Raw genomic sequence first — 21,074 nt, forward strand, 5'->3', positions numbered from 1 at the left:
AGCAGCTAGTTGTCACTGATCGTCTGTGTCCTTCCCCCAATTTTGGCAGAAACAGAGCCGAGGTTGGGTGCTAGGCAGTGGAGGAGGGAGCTGAGGAGATCTAAGGGGCATGACTCCCAAACTTCTATCCCAACTTCAACCAGTTAATTGAGTCTTTCTCTCACCTCCCCTGAGAGCTTAGGCCAGTGGTCGGCAAACTGTGTCTGGAGAGCCACATGCGGCTTGCAAGCCACGGTTTGCCGCTCTGTTGACTATTGAGTTTTCCGACCACTGGCCTAGGCCATCACTGTTTCTGCAATCAATACTTGTCATCTCTACCTTTAAGGCAGGACTTTATTTCATTTTAAATACTACTTTTAAATTTGTTTGACCTCCTTCCCACCAATCATTCAGAAGTTGACTTTAGCCCTAACTGGCTCAGTGGATAGAGCTTCAGCCTGTGGACTGAAAGGTTCGATTCCAGTCAAGGGCATGTACCTGGGTTGTAGGCACATCCCCAGTGGGAGGTGTGTAGGAGGCAGCTGATCAATATCTCTCTCCCATCAATGTTTGTAACTCTCTATTCCTCTCCCTTTCTCACTGTAAAACATATATATGTTTAGATCTCCTCAGCTCCCTGTTTGGGAAAAAAAAAATATATATATATATATATATAGATAGATAGATAGATAGATAGATATAGATAGATATATAGATATATATAGATATATATATATAGATATATATATATTTTTTTTTTTTTTTTTAAGAAGTTGAGTTTAATTTTATGTCAGTTACAATTTTGGATTAATTTTAATTCCCATCACCCTCAGTATATTGAAAGCTGACCATATATGGTATATTCCCATCACCCTCAGTATATTGAAAGCTGACCACATATGGTATATTTATTAAAAACTCTGCTTTATAATTTCCTTTTGCTTTTCCCCTATGAACCCAGAATTTAAACATTTTTCAGTGTGTTGCTTAAAGCCTTAAAGAGCAAGTAACTGATCCAGGTTTGCACATGTAAACATGGCCTAGACTAGTACATGGGAATCTTTGTATGCATGATCCCTTCAAGGCCAGCATTCTACCCACTGGACTCTGTACTGTTCTGGCTTTATCAATACAGGGAAAGAACGTTGCTACTAAAGCACCTTAAAATGAGGATTCTGATTAACCATCACTTAAATGGACTTTTATAACTCATGAACTTAGATAATACTTGTGATGCCTTTTTTCCCCTTTTTTCCTTACAGCCAAAGTTTCCATTACTTGCAGAATTTCCATCACAGCATTCCTAGTTTCCAATCTGCTCTTTATCTCATCAGACTTTTGATGGTCATTTTGAAGAAATCTAGATTTCCTACTAAGAACAAAGAAAAAATTGGTGATGTACTCAGATCCTCTCTTTTCCCCCTTCACAAATAGGATTAATATCTTAAACTTGTAAGCTTGGGGCTTCCTTGGACTTTATATGTAAACTAGAGGCCCAGTGCACGGATTTGTGCATGGGGGTAGGAGGGGTCCCTCAGCCTCGCCTTGCTCTCTCGCAATCCAGGAACCCTCAGGGGATGTAGTAGTGTACCAACCGGCAGGAGGCCAGGGAGGAGGCTGTGCCTGTCAGCACTATTCGGAGTTTGGAAAGGGTCCTGCCGCTGCAACTGAGCTTGCTATCTATGAGCCTGGCTTCTGACTGAGCAGTGCTCTACCCGTGGGGCAGGGGGCAACGTCTACATTGAGTGTGTGCCCCCTAGTGGTCAGTGTGCATCATAGCAACTGGTCAACCCGTCGTAATGGTTGCTTAGTCTTTTATTTATATAGATATAGATCCCTCCATCATGAGCCTGCTTGCTATGCCAACGACATTTCCCTAGAAAGAGCTATATACTAGTAACTGCTCTCTGGTGACATTGTTTAATGTGAATTTGGTTAGTTCAGTTGGCTAGATAATTTTGTTTGACTTCCATTTGTTCTTTTCATTTTACTTTATTTTTATAATTATGTGATATATTTGACAAAAAGGAATATAAACCATGAGGTTAATAAAATAGGAGAAAAAAGGAGAAATCATGATTAAAGGTAAAGAAAGGCCTGGTCTCATCCATGTTTTTTTCTTTTTCTTTTAACTGTCTTTTGTCATAGCTCTTGGAAAGCAACTCATTGATCACACATCCAAATTGGCAACACAGACAGAAAGCAGGCAGAAAATGCAAAACAATCTTGTTATTTCCTTTTGATTAAAAGGGAAAGTTTGGCCTGAATCCATGAGGCTACTGCTTTTTGGCCTGCCTAGGAGGAACGAAATTGGCTTTCCTTCTGCCTAGCATTATTCCTTTCCTCTGTATATGTCTGTGTAGTTCATATTTGTGTGTGTGTTAAGATGGGGTATTAGGGCCAAAGCCAGTTTGGCTCAGTGGATAGAGTGTCGGCCTGCGGACTGAAAGGTCCCAGATTTGATTCTGGTCAAGGGTTTGTACCTTGGTTGCAGGCACATCCCCAGTAGGGGGGTGTGTAAGAGGCAACTGATCGATGATTCTCTCTCATCGATGTTTTTAACTCTCTATCCCTCTCGCTTCTCTGTAAAAATCAATAAAATATATTAAAAAAAAAAAAAAAAAAGATGGGGTATTAGGGTGGGACATGTTGGGTCTTTGACAAATGTGTTTATTTCTGATAGAATGGTCAATGAAGCAGGAACCCATAATAGTTTTTTTTCAAATTATCTTTTAGATCAGGAACCTTATAGTAAATAGAAAATAATAAATTTTGATCAATAATGATCTCCCAAAGCTGAAAAACAGAGGTCTATTTTCCATGCATGAGATAACTTTATCTTGTTTCTCCAACAGCTTCCCTTGCCAGACATTTCCTCTGTCGGATATGGCCAAGTGGGGGAAAAGAGAAGAGCAGTGTTCCTAATGACCAGCTCCATGCTTTGCTGAGGTGAGGTGCTCCATTCTTCTCCAAGTGGTCTTCCATTTGCCACTGTCGGGGTCCCTCATCTGGTCAAAGACTAAGAAATTACCTTGGTTAGGGAGAACTTGGAAGCAATGAAGTAGATTTGAAATTAACAAAATTTAGGAAAGATAGATCATAAGATGCTTTAGTTCTGTTTTCCATTATCATTATTATTATTATTGAGTCAAACAGGAAGAGGAGACTGCAATTATATCTTCTTTTGCTAACCAGCAAGTCAGTTATTTATTGCCTACTATATCCAAGACACATTCATCACTTCCAAGGTGTCTAACTGTATTTATAATTGAGACATCTTTTTCTTGCCTCCTGTCATGTTTATGGAACCTTAACTTTATTTAAAAATATTTTTAACCCTAACTGGATAGAGCATCGGCCTGCGGACTAAAGGGTCCCTGGTTCAATTCCAGTCAAGGGCATGTACTTTGGTTGCGGGCACATCCCCAGTAGGGAGTGTGAAGGAGGCAGCTGATCAATGTTTCTCGCTGATCAATATTTCTAACTACCCCCCTCTGTAAAAAATCAATAAATTTTTTTAAATCAATAAAATGTATATTTTAAAAATATTTTTATGTCAGTAGTTGTTTTAAAGCTTAATACCTGGTAATAGCTCAAGAAAAAAATCTTGATTTAGAAATTCTGTAACAAGTGTTCATACTCCTGTGGCTGTCAATGCAGCATCTACCTGGAGCACACAGACAGTGTTCTGAAGGCCATTGAGGAGATTGCTGGTGTTGGTGTTCCAGAACTGATCAACTCGTCTACTAAAGATGCATCTTCTTCCACATTCCCTACGCTGACCAGGTAAGAGACTTCTCTCCTCCATGTCTAATATATGTAGTTTCCAAGTAATACGTACCTTACTCCATCTGATCCTGATAGACGTGGTAGGTTCAGTTAACACATGCAATGTTCATAATGCATTCTTTCTAAGGGGCTCTCAGCCTAATTATGTGAGAGGACCTTATTCTTTTTTTTTTTTTTTATTGATTTCAGAGAATAAGGGAGAGGCAGAGAGAGATAAGAATATCAGTAATGAGAAAGAATCATCGATTGGCTGCCTAATGCACGCCCCTCACTGGGTCTTGAGTTGGCAACCAGGGCATGTGCCTTGACCAGGAATCGAGCTTACGACCCTATGTGCACAGGCAACACTCTTAACCACTGAGTAACACTGACCAGGGCTCACTTAATGGGTTTTGTATCGTAATATTAATAGGTATCTTACATTTGTATGGTATTTACAGTTTATAAAGCACTTTTGACATTCTTTATCTCATTTGATCTTTTTGAAGATTCTGTGAGGTGTATCATTGATCTTGTTTTACTGATGAGGAATAGGAAAGTTAGAGGAGGAACTTGTTTAACCTTAAATGGGTAATAAAATAAATATGAAACTAGGAACCTAAAGTTGGATTTTCTCACCACTTCTGCCCTGTTCTTTCCATACCACCACAGTATTTCCCTTCATAAAGTGAATTCCATTGTTTCACAAGCCTTTTTTTTTTTTTTTTTTGGCTCATTTTAAATGATTTAAAATTTTTTTATTTTATTTTTATTATGCTGAGAGGCAAATGAATTGTCTGTAGTGAGTTCCTTTCTGGGCCAACAGTTCTTTTGAGTCCCAATTTCAATGTCAAACAGTTCCGTATGGGTATATGCCAGCAGTAATATTTCAGTTCTGGATGGTGGACAAATGATGATAATGCAGGTCCGACCTTCTCTGGTTTGGTCCTGGGCATTTCTAAATTCTTATCAAGTCCCCATCCTCTTACAGTCAACCCTAGTGAAAGGACATTCAGAGAGGTGGGAAAGGAAATGACGTTTGATTCCTTGGCTTCTTCCCAGGTAGCTCTTTCTAACCAGTGCTTCATTGTGTGGTCATGCATGCCTTTCCCTCTCCTAGGCACACCTTTGTCATTTTCTTCCGTGTGATGATGGCTGAACTAGTGAAGACGGTCAAAGGTCTTCAGGCTGGCAAAGCAGCAGACTCTCAGCAGGTGAGTCAGATACTGCCACTCCAAGAAATAAGTCCTCAATATCATTGATAGGCCCTTGGAAACTACATCTTTAAGTGAAATTTGTATAACTAAACCAATTTTACCGTAGGCTAATTCATATACAAGAGTTAAGTTTTACAGCAAATTTCTGATCACAAAAACAAACTTCTAAATAAAGACCTATAGTACTTCTAATATTAAACATTGAAACGAATGTGAGCTATACATGTATTTAAGAAATACTAATAAAAAGAAGTAAGATAATTATTTTCCAACCCATATATACCAGTTCAGAGTCAGGATGGTGCAGATCAGAATACAAGGAGGGAACCCCCCCTGGACAGGATGCACCTCCACATCAGGGCTCTCTGAGACTCACACACACACACACACACACACACACTCAGACTGGAACGTTAGATATTCCACTTGAACTAATGTGCACATCTTTGGGCAGTGGGAGGAAACTGGAGTGCTGGAGAAGACCTAATCAGACATGAGGAAAATGTGCAAATGGCACACAGAAAGTGGCCCTGGTTGTGAATTGATTTTTCCCCTCCATTGCTACAACAAAATAATTCAGTTATTCAAGGATCTGCTGTACTTTCTTGGGTTTGGGGTTTCTCCTAAGCTATTTCCTTTGATATACTGAGAGCCAGGGTTTTTTTTTTGTTTTGTTTTGTTTTTCTGGCTTCATATCTTTTCCTTCTAATTGGAAGTGAGAATTGGGCTGTTTTCCCTAATTATGCACAGGGAAAAGCCTGGACTGCTCCGTAGGCCCTAGCTCTGGGGAAAAAATGTTTTTGATTGCAGCTTCATGTGCCCAGCAGTGTGCTGCTCATGAGCCGGCTTGAGGTGAACAAGCCTGTTTGAGATGCAGTCGCCCAGGACCTTGGTGTCCTGCTAACCAGAACTAAACTAGAACCACTAAGAGCACAGGCTAGCATAGGGAATCACAGAAGCCACAGGGAGCTGATGGCCAGTAAGTATATTCAGAGGCTTTTCTCCACCTGGAAATTACTGAAGAGGAGTCATTTTATTAGAAATATGTACACAGGCCTCAGATCCATCTGGGGGGTACACTAGTTGCCATATCTATTTAGCAGGGTAATTGGTTTATATCTCTGAATATTTGTATGGTTCAAGAACTATGTATTAGTAGGAATACAAAAAGAGACATATTTTGATGTGATTCGGAGGTGCCTGTATATTTGGCTGTCCCCAGATTCATGAAGAGAAGCTCGTCTACTGGAACATGGCTGTTCGAGACTTCAGTATCCTCATCAACCTGATAAAGGTGTGTATGGAGACTCCTTGACCCATCTCACTGGCTGACTGCAGAAATCAACAAGGGTCCTGGTTTCCAAATGGATTCTCCCTGCCCTGCCTTGGGGACCTGCTCTCTCTGTCGTCTTCCCTTGTGGCCCTACCTCCTGGCTCACTCCTCCTTATCTCCCAGGTGATACATTTTTCCTTCTGTCCCTTCCTCCTCCTCATCTGTGCCACAATAGTTTCTATTTAATGGCTCCTTGCACATATCATTCCCCTACTCTCCCCCCACTCATCATGAGTCCTCTGTAATCTGGCACATATTCTGCTATCTCCCTCTTCCAACCCTGAATGCCTTCGTTATCCCTGAACACACTCTGCTCTCACCTATTCGAGGATTTTGCTCAAAGCTACTCTCCGAGCTTACAATGTCCGACTCCCCTTTCCATTTCTCATTCACTCTTTCTTAAGGCTTCAGATCAAGGTTTTGAATCTCTGTAATGCCCTCTTTTTAATATCCCACTTGGAATCAATTACTTGTTCTTTTTTGCTCCCCTCTTCCTGTTCTCGAACTTTAATTATGATGATTACTTTATTCTTTGTGATTAATTTAACTGTTGACAGGCCTTCTTCATTTTAGAATTCTCAACCTTACCCAGAGTTGTGCTTTGCACAATGAGAAAGAAGCTGAGGTGCTCAATGGAGCAGACCTCAGCTTTGGTTCCTTGCCTTTCATCTCTCCAGGTGTTTGATAGTCGTCCTGTTCTGCATGTCTGTCTGAAGGTGAGAGGTTGACCAGAGCGCACTTGGCATTTACTCTTCTCTGGACAGGGCATTAGCTGGGAAGAATTGCTTAATATTTTGCTCACAAGCCAGAGTCTCCAGAATCTGTGCTAACGATGGTAATGTAGAAAAGACAGTGGGTACATTTTCTCATACTAGTTGGATAACAAGAGAAACCAATTTTCCTATGAGTTTGAAAACTTTTGGTTCAAGTATTAGAACTAGGAGGAGTGGCTTCAAGAACAATTATCACTCCCTGCCATTCCTTCCCAGGCAACAGGGAGGAAAGAGGAATATATGAATACATGATTCCTCTTTTTAAAGCCATGGGGGAAAAATAAAAATTAAAGCCTACAGATGGCTTCTTGGATGTGAGAGCTGATATCCTCGTAACTGCTGAACTTCTCTCGATTGAGTAGCCCAAATTAGCCAAGATATGATGGTATATCCAGTGGGTTAAGAGCTATTGAATGTTATGGGGAGAATGCTTTTCCTCTGCCTTTTTACTCCATCCTGATGCTAGTGTAGGAGATGGATCAGTAGGGGGAGTGATTTATCTGATTGGTAAATTTGGCAATTGGGCATGTGCTTTCTTAGCTCTGTCCAAGTTTTTTCTTCGTGGGAGTAAGTTGTCCTCAGGGAACTGGGATTCCCCTTTGTTCTTCTGAACCCTCGGTCTTAAGGTGAGCAAGGCCCCTGCCATTATCTGTGTCTAGGTTAGGTAAATCTCCCTAATTCTGGGCACAGTTAGCAGGCCCGTTTAGTTTTACTAAGCTGCCTTCTCCAAATTAACCTTTTGGACACCTCCCAGTTTATTTTTTATGACAAATACAAAGTATTTGGATGGTGTTATGTTGTTCTAGGCAGGGGCTTTTCAGGTGAAAGACCTCAGCTAGTGTCATCACCAGTGTTTCTTTTTCTTCAGTATGGACGCCTCTTTGTGGAGGCATTTCTGAAGCAGTGTATGCCGCTCCTAGACTTCAGTTTCAGAAAGCACCGGGTAAGAGCTGAGGGCAGAGGACTGAAACATTCTCTCTACAGTTGGTTCAGAAGATACATGCAGGGTGACTCTTGGTCTGGGCATGGGGGCTCTACCTTTGCCCAGGTTCTGGGCCACGGTTCTACCTGGGCATCTTTGGTCTACTTCACCTATCACCCACTTAGAAGAAATATTCCAAAGTAGGCTGAGCTGAAACCCCTACTGGTTGAAACCCACCTTGCTACTGGTAGTTTCCTATAGCATGGTTTTATTGTGTTGCTGCACTCCCAGGAACTGTTGTTTTAAGAACTCATCTACACTAATAAAAGAGAAACATGCATCACTCTGCTACACCCACAAGCCACGCCCACCAGCCAATCCTGAGGGAATATACAAGTTAACCCTACTAAGATGGCTGCTGGCCACAGAGCTGGAGCAAGCAGGAGGCTTGGGTTGCCCCGGCAATGAAGGAAGCCAAGCTTCCCGCCTACCCTGGCCTGGCTCAAGGCTACAAAGTTTCAATTATAGAAGATAAAAAATCCCAGATACCAGGGCCTCTGCTTGGGTCACCAGGGGGGCGTGGCCGGCTTGCAAACCACCACAAGCCCGTCGCCCAGGCCACCCCATGCCCCATGGGCACCCCCACCCAGATCCAGGACACCAGGGCAAACCAGCTGGCTCCCACCCATGCACCAGCCCTCTATCCTATGTAATAAAATTGTAATGTGCAAATTGACCATCACTCCAACACACAAGATGGCTCATAAGATGGCCAACAGAGGAGGACAATTGGGAGAGACCAGGCCTGCAAGAGAGGGCAGATGGGAGGGACCAGGCCTGCAAGAAAGGGCAGTTAGTGGCAATCAGGCTGGCAGGGAAGTGGTTAGGGGGTGATCAGGCTGGCAGTCAGAAGCAGTTAGGGGCAATCAGGAAGACAGGCAGGCAAGCAGTTGGGAGCCAACAGTTCTGGATTATTAGAGGGATGTCCCAGATTGGAGAGGTGTAGGCTGGGCTGAGGGAAACCCTTCTCTTTTCCCCTCCCCACTCTTTCCCCCCCTCCCCATGCACGAATTTTGTGCCGGGCCTCTAGTTTGTTTCATAAACTCTTTGCTGTTATAATGGATAGTCTTGAGAGTTTTGTTTTTAATTTTTAATTTAGCCAAGTGGGATCCAGGGCTAGAGTGGTGGTATCAGGATAGAAACAGATGATTTCTTACATATATTTGTCAAATTAAACTTTGCAGAACACTCTTACAGTATTTGATTGATCTCTCAGAACTCTGAAAGAAAGGAGGGAGGGCAGTTTAGAAAGCACTTCTATTTATGGCCAAATTAAGATGATTATTGATATACAATTGGAACTTTCAGAGTTTATCCTTTTTAGAGCCCTTGATTGCAAGGGTATCTTGCATCTAAATTGAAATGAGAGTATTTCAAATGGCACTTAGGAATTTTGTTGGTTATAGGAAGATGTTCTGAGCTTACTGGGAACCTTCCAGTTGAACACAAGGATGCTTCATCACCTGTGTGGGCATTCCAAGGTAAGAGGAAAAGCAGATCACATCACCCACGTGCTGACTGGCTTCAGCAGTGTGATGGGGAGATAGAGGATTCAGTTTCTTCCTTTTTACATGCCTAGAGCCTTTATTTCTTTTTTTCTTTTTCTTTTTCTTTTTTTAATATATTTTATTGACTTTGTACAGAGAGGAAGGGAAAGAGATAGAGAGTTAGAAACATCGATGAGAGAGTCATCGATCAGCTGCCTCTTGCACACCCCCTGCTGGGGATATGTCGCAACCAAAGTACATGCCCTTGACCAGAATCGAACCCGGGACCTTTCAGTCCCCAAGCCGACGCCCTATCCATTGAGCCAAACCGGTTTCGGCATTGAGCCTTTATTTCTGAGACCATTTCTGCCCAAAGGCAGTTTATTCCAAGTGATCAAATCTTCAGGTGCTGATTAAGAATGGACAATCATCTAGAGAATTTTCCGCATCTGAAATTTGACCCAAATTCCATAGCTCTATTTCCTTCTTTGGTGAGAGCGATAGAATATTGATGTATGTGTTGCTGCTGCAGAATATATGGGGTAGGAGGAATTATGTAAGTGGTGTCTCTGGGGGAGACAAGAGGTGGTTCTAACAGTAGCTATCCTTAGCACTTTCCAGCTGCACTGCTTGTCAAGAAACACATCTCTCTCCTGTGAGGACATTTTAGCATGAAAATACTTTTCCACTTGCAACCTACAGCTTTTTGTCTGAAGGGGCACAGAAGCTTCATATTGAACCATAGAGTTCTGCAGACACTGGCAAACCTAATGATTTTGGATGCAGTTTGTATTACCTCCTCCCCTGGTTCTAACTTTAGAAGGTACTGAACAGTGAAATTTTAATAACTCTCTGAGCTGAACAGGGCTGATACCTGTTGTTTAATGTCAGTGTAATACATGTTCAAGAATATTTGAGGTCAATTCATTAATAGTTAGTCAATGAGATGTTATGAAGAGGAACCTAGAGGTGGTATGAGTTCTAAGCTCTCTTAGCTTGAAAGACAACTGCCACTCTCTTTGGAGTACTCTTCCAAACTACTGCTGTTTGATGGGAAATGTCTCTGGCCTATACTGGCAAGGCTTATGCTCTTCTATAGAGGGTACAAAAGGCTTATGCTCTTCTATAGAAATGCAAAAGGTTCTGTATAGGAAATGTGGAAGCATGATGAGAAACCAGATGAATTAGGTGCATTTGTTTCCATTCAGATTCATCAGGACATGAAACTCACCAAGCATGTGCCTTTTCTCAAAAAGACCTTGGAGCTGTTAGTTTGCAGAGTGAAAGCCATGCTTATCCTCAACAATTGCAGGGAAGCTTTCTGGCTGGGTAATCTCAAAAACCGGGACTTGCAGGTAAGCCTGGGCCCTGCCAGCGACAATCTCCGCTTCCTTTCTTTGAGAGAGCACTGGGAGGCATATGAGGGAGGGTGCCTAGCCCTGCCCTGTCAGTAAGAGGGCTCTTTTCTTAATTCTGGTCCATTTAGGGTATACTGCCTATGGGCCCTACTCACAGGCCGCACCCCTCATCCCAGCCAGCAGAGGCACAAAAACGTGCCATTGATACAAACAAGGCTTCAGATATAGAGAAGCCAGATCCATAAAACCTCCTCAGCCAGAGAGGTACCAATAAGTCCTACTGAGAGTAGATTCATAATAACATTTTTTAATCTGGACAAACATTTTTTATATGGACAAACTTTAAAAAATTCTTTTGGGTTTTTTCCTAAACCAGTCTGTTTCATCTGTTTTATTCCTAAGGTAGTCTTTGGCTAATTTTAACAAATGAGCGTTTCCAAGGTCATTCAATTGTTTTGACTGACTGAACTCTCATGTTGCTTATAGTACTGCTTTGAAGTTATAGCAGTTTTGAAGTAGGGTTCAAGCCCCTCTTCATATATGTATACATATATGTTTTTATTGATTTCAGAGAGAGGAAGGAAGAGATAGAAACATCAATGATGAGAGAGAATCATTGATTGGCTGCCTCCTGCACATCCCCTACTGGGAATCAAACCCACAACACAGGCATGTGCCCTGTCTGGAAATTGAACCGTTACCTCCTGGTTCGAGGTTCAACATTGAGTTATCCTGGCTGGACCAAGCCTTTGGTCATGTTTATAATATCTGAGCATTATAATCTTAAGTGTGAGGAAAAAAAGGCAGCCCGTAGAATTAGCTTTCTTTCTTCACATTAACTTTATGAGATAAATACTATTGTTTCCATGAGAAAATTGAAGCTCTGAGAGGTTAAGTAACTTACTGAAAGTCATTCAGCAATAGGTGAGTGGATTCAAGGTTTGAGTCCGTACAGTCCTGTTCCAGAGTTGATGTTCTTAAATCACTTCAGTGTACTCTCCTTCAGCCTCTACATGGCTATCCATGGTTGGTGTGTTGGTGCTCATATACCTTAAGGTATTTGGAAAATTTTATAACTATGTTCAACATTAATTGAGAAACCCAGGCTTTGTAAAATGTAGTATGATATTAGAATACAAAGGTGGACTTTTTGTAAAAATTGCTTTTTGTATCAGAGCCACATGTATCTCAGAAACCTTGGGTTGATGATCACTTCTCTTGATGCTGAGTCCCATGTTTGAAGACATTTGAATAGCTAGAATATCTTCCCTTTGTATTGCCTGTAAACTAAGAATTTCTCCCTCATGTGATCACTTTAATCCCACCATTAATCTTGGCCCATCCACATTTAGGGTGAAGAGATTTTATCCCAGAATTCCCAGGAAAGCAGAGCAGATGAGAGTGAGGATGACACATCATCCCAGGTCTCCAAGAGCAAAGCAACTGAGGTATTTGTGCACAAGGCACCAGCGTGGCATTGCTGTTGCATTTCCCTAATTACTCTGAGTTGGTCAAGTGCAGTTGTTTCCCTGTTTCTGTTTACATTCAAAGGCTTCTATGCCTTTCTCCATTCCCTTCCTCCAAAAAAGCTTCTGTGCTTCTATGAGTTCTGTGGGGGCCGGGAAAACCCCCTCCCAATTAAAATCATTCTCGAGTATCTCAAGTTGTGGCATGTGTTACAGAGTTGAAAATTCCCTTCCATTATAACCTATTTTCCCTTAATTCAAGTCTAAAATCATTTTAGAAGGGAGAAAGGACAGAATGTTCTGTGAATAATGAGAAGATTGAGTTAAACCATTTAAATGTTGTTTTACTATATAAAATAGAAATGTGAATACATTTGGTAGAAGCACAGAATAAAAACCTGCCACTACTGAGGACTAAAATAAAAGTAGGGGTCCTTATTCTTTTCTGGGTTACTACAGATACTTTTGGGGGGGAAAATATTTTTTTATTTCAGAAAGGAAGGAGAAAGAGAGAAAAATAAATAAATGATGAGAGAGAATCATCGATCAACTGCCTCCTACACACTCTACACTGGCAGTCAAGCCACAACCTGGACATATGCCCTGACACACACTAGTATAATACAGATATTTCTAAAACTTTAAAGAAAGCTAGAGAAAAAGGAATCCTATATAATAAAAGGCTAATATGTAAATCAACCGAATGACAGAATGACTGGTTGCTATGACGCACACTGACCACCAGGGAGCAGATGCTTGACGTAGGATCTGCCCCTGTGTTGGTCAGTGCGCTCCCACAGGGGTAGCACGGCTCAGCAGAAGCCAGACTCAGCTGGTTACGGTGGCAGTGGCCTAAGCCGTCAGTGAGACATCCCCCAAGGGCTCCCAGACGGCAAGAGGGTGCAGGCCAGACTGAGGTGTCCCCTCCCCCCCATCCCTCCCGCCCCCGCACAAATATCATGTACCAAACCTCTAGTCTATATATATAAAAGCCTAAGCAACCAACCAATAGCTTTGATGTGCACTGACCACCAGGGGGCAGACACTCAATGCAGGAGCTGTTCCTGGTGGTTAGTGCGCTCCCACAGTGGCGGTAACACTCAGCTGGCAAGTGCAGCTGTGAGCCTCTCCTGCAGACACTCCCCCTGTGGGTCCGAGTGGTGGCAGCGGGTGCAGTGAGACTAGGATAAGTGGGAGCAGCGAGGCACCCAGCCTGGGCTCCGGCTCCTTCTGGGCTGCCTGCCGCTTCCTGCACTACTTTGTATTGTGTGGGATCAAATCAGGCTGGAGCCCTACAAGCTGGTGGGTGAGACTGGGCTATGGCTGCACAGAGGTCCACTGAACCCCAGACCAGGCCAAAAGACCATACTGGTACACAGATTTAGTATGTTTATAGTACAGTTCAGCTGAGTTATAGACACCAAAAAACTCAGATTTAGTTTAGAACCCTTGTTATGGAATCTCTATAATGTGATTTGAGGCTGCTGCAGAAAGATCACCTAGTATAAAAAATTATTATATGGTCCTGTGTACAGTATACCTCTCTACCTTTTTCTCATTAAAAAAAATTGAGAGAGACAATATCCTATTTCTCCTAACATCCCTCCCAGGTCAGAGAAAATTTGATGCTGGATTACTGTTGAGGTATATTAGATTTTTATTTTACAATTTTTTTCTTTCATTTCTTAATCCTTACCTGAGGATATTTTTTCCATTGATTTTTTTTTTTAATTGCATTTTTATTGGTTTCAGAGTGGAAGGGAAAGGGAGATAGAAACATCGATGACAAGAGAATCATTGATTGGCTGCCTCCTATATGCCCCCCATTGGGGATTGAGCCCACAACCCGAGCATGTACCCCTGACTGGAATGGAACCTGGGACACTTCAGTCCGCACTTTTTTGACACTTTATCCACTGAGCCAAACCACGCTCCACTGATTTTTTTAGAGTGAGTGAAAGGGAGGAAAGGGTGGGGGGAGAGAGAGAAAAATGGATGTGAAACACACATTGATTGGTTCCCTCCAACACATGCCCTAACTGAGGTACAATACGCTTGGCCAGGAATTGAACCCTCGAGCCTGCTATCATGGGCTGTTGGTCTCTAACCACTGACCCAACTGGCCAGGGCCAGAATTTAAAAAAATGTTTTTCAGGTTTTTAACAGATTTCAGAGAGGAAGGATGAGTAGAGAGAGAAAGAAACATCAAAGATGAGAATCATTGATCAGCTATCTCCTTCAGGTCCCCCACTCGGGATCGAGCCTGAAACTCAAGAATGTGCCCTGACTGGGAATCAAACTGTGACCTCCTGGTTCATAGGTCGACCCCCAACACTGAGCCACCCCGGTTGGGCCAGAATTTTTAATTTTAACAAACATTTTGTTCTATATTAAACTAGAGGCCCAGCTGAAACCGGTTTGGCTCAGTGGATAGAGCGTCAGCCTGCGGACTGAAGGGTCCCAGGTTTGATTCTGGTCAAGGGCATGTACTTTGGTTGTGGGCACATCCCCAGTGGGAGGTTTGCCGGAGGCAACTTATCTATGTCTCTCTTTCTCATCGGTGTTTCTAGCTCTATCTCTCTCCCTTCCTCTCTGTAAAAATCAATAAAATATGTTTTAAAAAAATAAAATATATATTTTTAAATATAAATAATAAACTAGAGGCCCAGTGCACAAAATTCAGGCACAGGTAGGATCCTTAGACCTGGCTGGTGATCAGGGCCAGTTGGAGCCTTCCGGCTGCCAGCCAGGGCCTTCCTTCGTTCTATACTGTCCCCTGGAGGTTAGCACACATCATGGGGAGCGCGCAAACTCCCAGTCTCCTGGTGGAACTCCCGAGGGGACACTTTGCATATTAGTCTTTTATATATATAGATACCCACTATGTTCCTATGTCACATACATGCAGTAGTGCAAAAGAACCATGGCTTATTTCTAAGTTATGCAAATTTGGTTGTTACAGAGTGACAATAATCAGTTTCAAATGGCCTCCATGGTCTTGGATTAGAGGTCATGATAAAAAATTATTCATTTTTCAGATGAATGATTTAAAACCTATTAATTTTGGTAACATTGATACAGTATAGTTTTAAGTTCTGTGGGAACAGTATTATACAGCCTCACCCAGATGACCTAAAGTATTTAATTATCCTTTGCCCTTAGGATGGTGAAGAAGATGAAGCAAGTGATAAAGAAAAGGAGCAAGATAGTGATGAGAGTGATGACTCTGATTAGACTACAAAAAATGGACTCCGCGTCCTTATCTCTGCCAGCGTCTTAGCATTTTGTGTTCAGGATTTGAAATCTGTCTCCCTTTCTCACCAGAATTATCTTATTTTGTCCTTAAAGTGAGGGCTTTATTGATTCAACTTAATAGTGAATTTCATAGATCGGCTAACATCAGAGGCCTGGCTCGGGATTCCAGTGTAGTATTCAGTGCTCTACTGCAGAATAGTCATTGCTCTGGACTTGGGGAGCTAGTTTTGAATTTATTTTGTAATTTATGTTTATAGCAGTTAGACAAATAAATTGTTTTAAGTTCCGCTTCAGCTACTTCTTTTCTTTCTGGATTTGCTTTCATTAGACAGGGATTAGATGAAATTGAATTGGGTTTTCAGCAGAGAAAAAGCGGTGCCAACATTAGTTCTACCAATGAAAATCATGTTTTCTATTGTAAGAATTCTCTTTCTTTGAGATAAGAAGATCTTTGTGTTCTTTTTAGAGGAGTGATAAATTTCTTGTCAAAGCCCAAATAAGATAAAAGTGAGTATTTTGACTGCTTTTAAAAAAGTTTGCTCATCATGTCCATGTAAGACAGAGGGGGAAAACTCTGGTTGAATTTGTATATGTAATGTTTATTTCCACATTATTCTGAGTTAAACCTATAATCTAGTACAACTATGTACAAAATTACTTATAGTTTCTTAGAAATGGAACATTAGTGGTACCTTGAGCTAAAATGGAAAGTCTCACATCTTCAGCCAGAAAGTCCAGTTTCAGTGCTGTTACCAAATTCTTGCTAGGTTACAAATATTAATATTGGTTAATATTTTTGGGTACTTTTTAATATTTGTTAATATTTCTACCCACTTTGGTATTCTCCAGTGGTATTAGGAGGTGGCTGGTTAGGTGTTGGTTGTTTTTAGTAGAGGAGTTGGTTGTTTTGGTTTTGGTTTTGAAAATTAATCCTTAACCCACCTATAGATTTTTGACCCCTTCATTCTCAGGTATATCAAAATTGATGTCTCCTTCCTTGACATACCTTTGTTTCCCCAGTTCGTTATGGTCTTAGATGTTTAAGTGAGTTCACACTAGGCTTATTTATATGGTTTGTTTAATGGTTCTTTATCACATGTACATGTCAATGCTAATTTGACTCTCTTTTAAATAGATGTTCAACATTTCAATGGAAATTGTTCTTCCTTGCTCTATCACTGGCCCTCTTTTGGAGAGGAAGGGAGGAAAGAGGCTCCTGAATTTTCACTGCTTTACAGAAAAGCAAGATGGTTGGGGCAATGTCAGTTTCCTTTCCATGGAAAGGTTTCTGCAGGCTCCAGGCACACAGCGAAGGGAATGGTGTGGGGAAAGGGATCAGGTGGGGGACCCTTCACTTGGAGTGTTGCAAGGCAAAGGTACACTTCTTGTACGTTGCATACAGCAAGAGGATGGAGCGCAGCATCTGTTTGCACATGGTCACTGTCATCTGAATCTGCGGCTCCTTAAGTCCAGTGGGCCACTGGTGCTCCCGGCTGATGATTTTGCAAAAGGCTGACTTGTCTGAAACTCTGAAGGTGCCAGTCCACTTTGGAGGCTGAGCCGTGATGACCCTGCCAAAGACCGAATCCACTCCACTGAGGCGGACTGGCTGGGGCTTCCTGACCAGCCCTTTCTTGTTGTTAATGGTTCGGAGCTCTGATGTGTGGCAGGGTAACTTGGGACTCACCCCGGATTCCAGGAATGGGCTGTCTAGGACTAGAGTAACCTCTTGAAAGCAGAGCTGCACTTCCAGGTCAGAAGGGGTGTGTGGGAAGCAGGGGGAAGCCCTAAAGGGGTGCTTGGAAGAAGGTGTGGGTGTTGTGTGCCGCAGCCATTGGAAGCTCTCATCCAGTGGGGTCCATGGTGACCAGAGCTGGTATCCTGCCATTGACAGTCTAAAGGAAAGGAATCAGAACATGGAATTTCCCTAGCATGGTTTTGGTGAGGGCATGGCCATTCAAATTCACATATTTTTCACACTGACTTTAACTTATTCTAGTCCCCCCAAAACAGAGTCCAGTAGATGTTAGGGTACTAGTATTTCTAAAGAGGAGTAAGGGATGGTGACAAGTCTTGAATCTGTCAAGTGCCATGTGTACTAAAACTTCATTAAACCTTATCACAAGTCTTTGAAGGTAGGTTTTAACTCATTTTACAGATGAGGAATACAGGTGGGCAATAATAAACAATAGTTAATAAGTAAGTAGTACAAGAATAAACTTGTGTATTCACAACTGTAAACATACCTTTGCCCACCCCTGTAGATTTGCCCTAAATGGGGCATCCTAGTTAACCACTGGGACCTGTGCTATGTTGAAAACTGCTAAACACACCTCTGAGGTTGTAGAGGCTGCTGGCACTTGATGATGAGACACTGTGATTAGGAGCTCAGAAAGGCCCCATCTTACCAAATAGGTGGGACTCTGAATCCCATGTACTTACACCAGTGGTTCTCAAAATATGATCCCAGGACTAGCACCTTTCAAAGTCAGAAACACTGGGGAGGGCCCTGCAATTTGTGCTTAAAGTTTGGGGCTTCTGATGTACTTAAAGTTTGAGAACATATAAAGCTCCTCTTAAGGAACTTCAGCTTTCACTATTTTTAATTATCAAGACCGATCCCTTTTCTTTTTATCCAGTTGTATTCCTCTGTCCCTTCTCTTTTCTCCAAAAGGAAACAGCAGCAGATCTTATTCCATCCGGTAATGGTGTGACAAATTAACACTTCCACCATCCTTTGTGAGACAATAAAGTTCACTTTTCAAAAGGAATTGGTAACATTTCAAGCCAGAAGACCTGCCCTAACAATTAGTATAGAGATTTGTTGATTTCCTCCAACTGGTGTTTCCTGACCTATGCTGGCCCTTTTGCACACTGTGTTCAAATGTCTGGGCTGCTTTAGGATGAGAAACTGACACCCCAGGGATCCTTATCTACTCCAAACAGCCTACCAAAGGCGTCTGGTGCTTGAGATCATAACCCTGAGTATACAACCAAGATCAGTGCTACTCTGTACACAACCATGGCAAGGTGGGGTGACCAAAATAAGTATCCTTTTCCTGACTCAGACCTAAGAGCAAAAGGGGCTAGAGGTGTTTTAAAAAAACCTTTCAAATGTCCAGCCTAAGTATTCAGCAGAAGCACCACTTTCAGGCAAGGTTTACATAAAATGGTTCACACCCGCTTCCCCTCATTCCCATTCCCACCATCCAGAACTGTCATCCACTCCAAGGGGGACTGAACCTTGGAAGTCTATTCAAGTTACTCTAACAACTCCCCAGTAGGAAACTCCGTGTTCTGGCCAAAAAGGGTTCCCCTTCATACTTGTCCTCCGGTTCCAAGGAACCGGGTCCCCCAGTGTCCCCACCTGGGAAAGAGGAAGGCAACGCGTCAAAGTGCCGCTGAGGTCCTTGCAAACTGCAATCCGAGGGGCTGAAGCTGCCTGTTGTTGTGGGGAGCTTCCCTTCCCGGTAGGAAAACAGCCTTGTTCCCTGGGAGCCCCTACCCTGGCTGAGGAGGTGGAGGTGGCGGTGGGAGCCCGGGCCCGGTCCCACCATCCGGGCTGGGAGCTCACCTGCTGAACTCCACGGCCATCCGCTCCAGAGTGACAGTTGCTGGTCCCCGCCGCATCTTTTCTCCACCAGGCGCCTGGCAACGGCCTTTGTGACCCAGGACCTTGGGGGGGGGGGGGGGGGGGCGGGAAGGCGGGGGGAGAGACTCGAGCGGCGCAGGGGGGTGGGGAAGTCGGGGGAGTCGAGGATTGGGGCCGTCTGGGCTGGATTCCCCACCGCCACCTCCTTGGAATGCCAGGTTCTGAAGTGCAGGTTCGAACCCCGCCCCCTCTGGCCCCTCCCTTCTTTGCTACATCTGTGTTCCTTAGATCTAGTGGCAGAGCAGGGGCCTGCCCACTTCAAGGGGTGTGGTGAGGAACATGCTTTAAAATCCCCGGACCTATAGTTTAAAAGACTTTATTAAACCCTGCTCAGTACATGTTCTGGCAGTTACCCAGACTCTGAAGGCTTTTTGTTGCTGCATTGGATTGCTCCCCGTGCAAGGAGACAGAATGTATTAGTATAAATGTTCGCCTATCTAGAACAAGAAAAAAGGATTCGTGTCTTCTTCCTTTGACTTCCTGACTCAAAATCTTTCCCTGCATTCTGTTAAATCTCAGAAAAGACGATGCTGTCCCATTCTCACCAAGCTGAAAAACAACCTTTCACCATAGTAAGAGTGATCCGACAACTTTGACAGCATCACTCAATTACCTGTTCCGCTGAGGGAAGACATCTATTCAGTTGACTCATATCCCTGGGGCCTGGCTGTCCAGGTGCCTGACAGTATGCAGAAGGTAACTGGGGAGGAATTAACTAATGGCCCACCTGCTCTTCCCTTAACCACACAGAAAGTTGGCCTTGCACTTGGGGAACTATATAACACAAATCAGGGCTGTCACCTTTTGTCTGGCTCTTTGGGTGAAGCTGAAGTGGAGAGACTGGAGGGAGGGGTCAGGCTGAGATTCGGGTTTGAAAGTCCAGAGAGTCTTGAGAAGCTTGTCAAGAATTGTCAGCTGCTGTGTGTTTGTGAAACCTGTAGAAGGAGAACTAAGTGGAGATTGGGGGAATCGTCAAAATGCAGAGATGGGCAGAGAATTACGACTCTTTAATTCAAAATTAAAATAATTTTGAATTACAAAACCTTTTCAGTAAGTTTTTAATTTTCCTCTTGTTATTTTTAAAGCAAATAAAATATTTTTATTGCCCAATTGTTTTTAATATATATATATATATTTTAATTGATTTCAGAGAAGGGAGAAGGACAGAGAGATAGAAACATCAATGACAAGAGACAATCATTGATTGGTCGCCTCCTGCACGCCCCACTCTGAGGATTGCGCCTGCAATCCAGGCATGTGCCCTGACCGGGAATCAAACCGAGACCTCTCCGTCCACGCTGGCGGGGCAGGATATTTTTTCCATTGTTTTTCAGAGAGTAGAAGGGAGGGAGAGAGGGAGGGAGGGAGAAACATTGTTGTGAGAAAAACACATTGACTGGTTGCCTCCAGCATACCACCCTGCACTCACCTGCGCTCGATCTTGTCTTGCCATTAATTTACAAACTTCCCCTTGCTGGACATTTTGTTCATTTGATGAAAGTAAGGTGGAACATCATATTGTGTTGTTGAAAAGCATTTTTAAAATAACTCGGGCTTAATGGGATTTAATCGGTTATGCCCAACTGATTGCCGACACAGACCATACCCTCAGTCTGGAGCAGGCGGGGACGGGGGCCCACCTGCCCCTGACCGGGAACCGCGGTGGGTGGGGAGCTCCGGGCGCATGCCCACTCCATCTTCCCGGTCGGAGTTGAACAGAGCGAACCCGGCGAGGAGCTACCGTCGCGCAGGCGCATCAGGACGCTCGCTGATACGCGGTCGCCGAGGGAGGGTGTGGGCGGGC

The 21,074-nt window shown here is 43.1% G+C and overlaps 2 protein-coding genes across 5 annotated transcripts in view; one reads left to right on the forward strand and one right to left on the reverse strand.

Moving 5' to 3' along the window:
• The window catches only part of FANCD2 (FA complementation group D2), a 74,571-nt gene extending 58,667 nt beyond the window's left edge, over positions 1-15,904 (forward strand). For both annotated transcript variants that reach the window (XM_045579170.1, XM_036431052.2), the window contains exons 34-44: positions 1,242-1,372; positions 2,835-2,928; positions 3,640-3,765; positions 4,868-4,961; positions 6,187-6,258; positions 6,975-7,013; positions 7,939-8,013; positions 9,459-9,533; positions 10,748-10,894; positions 12,250-12,345; positions 15,526-15,904. In XM_045579170.1, the coding sequence (XP_045435126.1) occupies positions 1,242-1,372; positions 2,835-2,928; positions 3,640-3,765; positions 4,868-4,961; positions 6,187-6,258; positions 6,975-7,013; positions 7,939-8,013; positions 9,459-9,533; positions 10,748-10,894; positions 12,250-12,345; positions 15,526-15,597 (1,021 nt within the window). In that variant the 3' untranslated portion in view covers positions 15,598-15,904. The remainder of the gene's footprint in view (positions 1-1,241; positions 1,373-2,834; positions 2,929-3,639; positions 3,766-4,867; positions 4,962-6,186; positions 6,259-6,974; positions 7,014-7,938; positions 8,014-9,458; positions 9,534-10,747; positions 10,895-12,249; positions 12,346-15,525) is intronic.
• Positions 15,905-16,760: 856 nt separating this feature from the next.
• On the reverse strand, positions 16,761-20,975 carry FANCD2OS (FANCD2 opposite strand). Of its 3 annotated transcripts, XM_045579179.1 has the most exons (4): positions 20,700-20,975; positions 20,072-20,205; positions 19,193-19,293; positions 16,761-17,513 (listed from the first exon to the last, which is right to left on the reverse strand). In XM_045579179.1, exons 3-4 carry the CDS (start codon positions 19,246-19,248, stop codon positions 16,970-16,972), a joined length of 600 nt encoding a protein of 199 aa, XP_045435135.1. In that variant the 5' UTR covers positions 19,249-19,293; positions 20,072-20,205; positions 20,700-20,975; the 3' UTR covers positions 16,761-16,969. The 3 variants fall into 3 exon arrangements, with proteins under 3 accessions (XP_045435135.1, XP_045435136.1, XP_036287012.1); XM_045579180.1 differs by lacking the exons at positions 20,072-20,205; positions 20,700-20,975 and having other exon boundaries at positions 19,193-19,473; XM_036431119.2 differs by lacking the exons at positions 19,193-19,293; positions 20,072-20,205; positions 20,700-20,975 and adding an exon at positions 18,986-19,159.
• Between the last annotated feature and the right edge of the window lie 99 nt (positions 20,976-21,074).

Source organism: Pipistrellus kuhlii, unplaced genomic scaffold, assembly GCF_014108245.1.
Source record: "Pipistrellus kuhlii isolate mPipKuh1 unplaced genomic scaffold, mPipKuh1.p scaffold_m20_p_11, whole genome shotgun sequence".
Taxonomy (NCBI): domain Eukaryota; kingdom Metazoa; phylum Chordata; class Mammalia; order Chiroptera; family Vespertilionidae; genus Pipistrellus; species Pipistrellus kuhlii.

Excerpts from the sequence above, each read along its gene's own strand:
- FANCD2OS (XM_045579179.1), bottom strand. The coding sequence starts at position 19,248 with ATGCGGCGGGGACCAGCAACTGTCACTCTGGAGCGGATGGCCGTGGAG. Across the intron at positions 17,514-19,192 it reads ATGGCCGTGGAGTTCAGCAG|ACTGTCAATGGCAGGATACC; the intron begins GTGAGCTCCCAG and ends CCTTTCCTTTAG.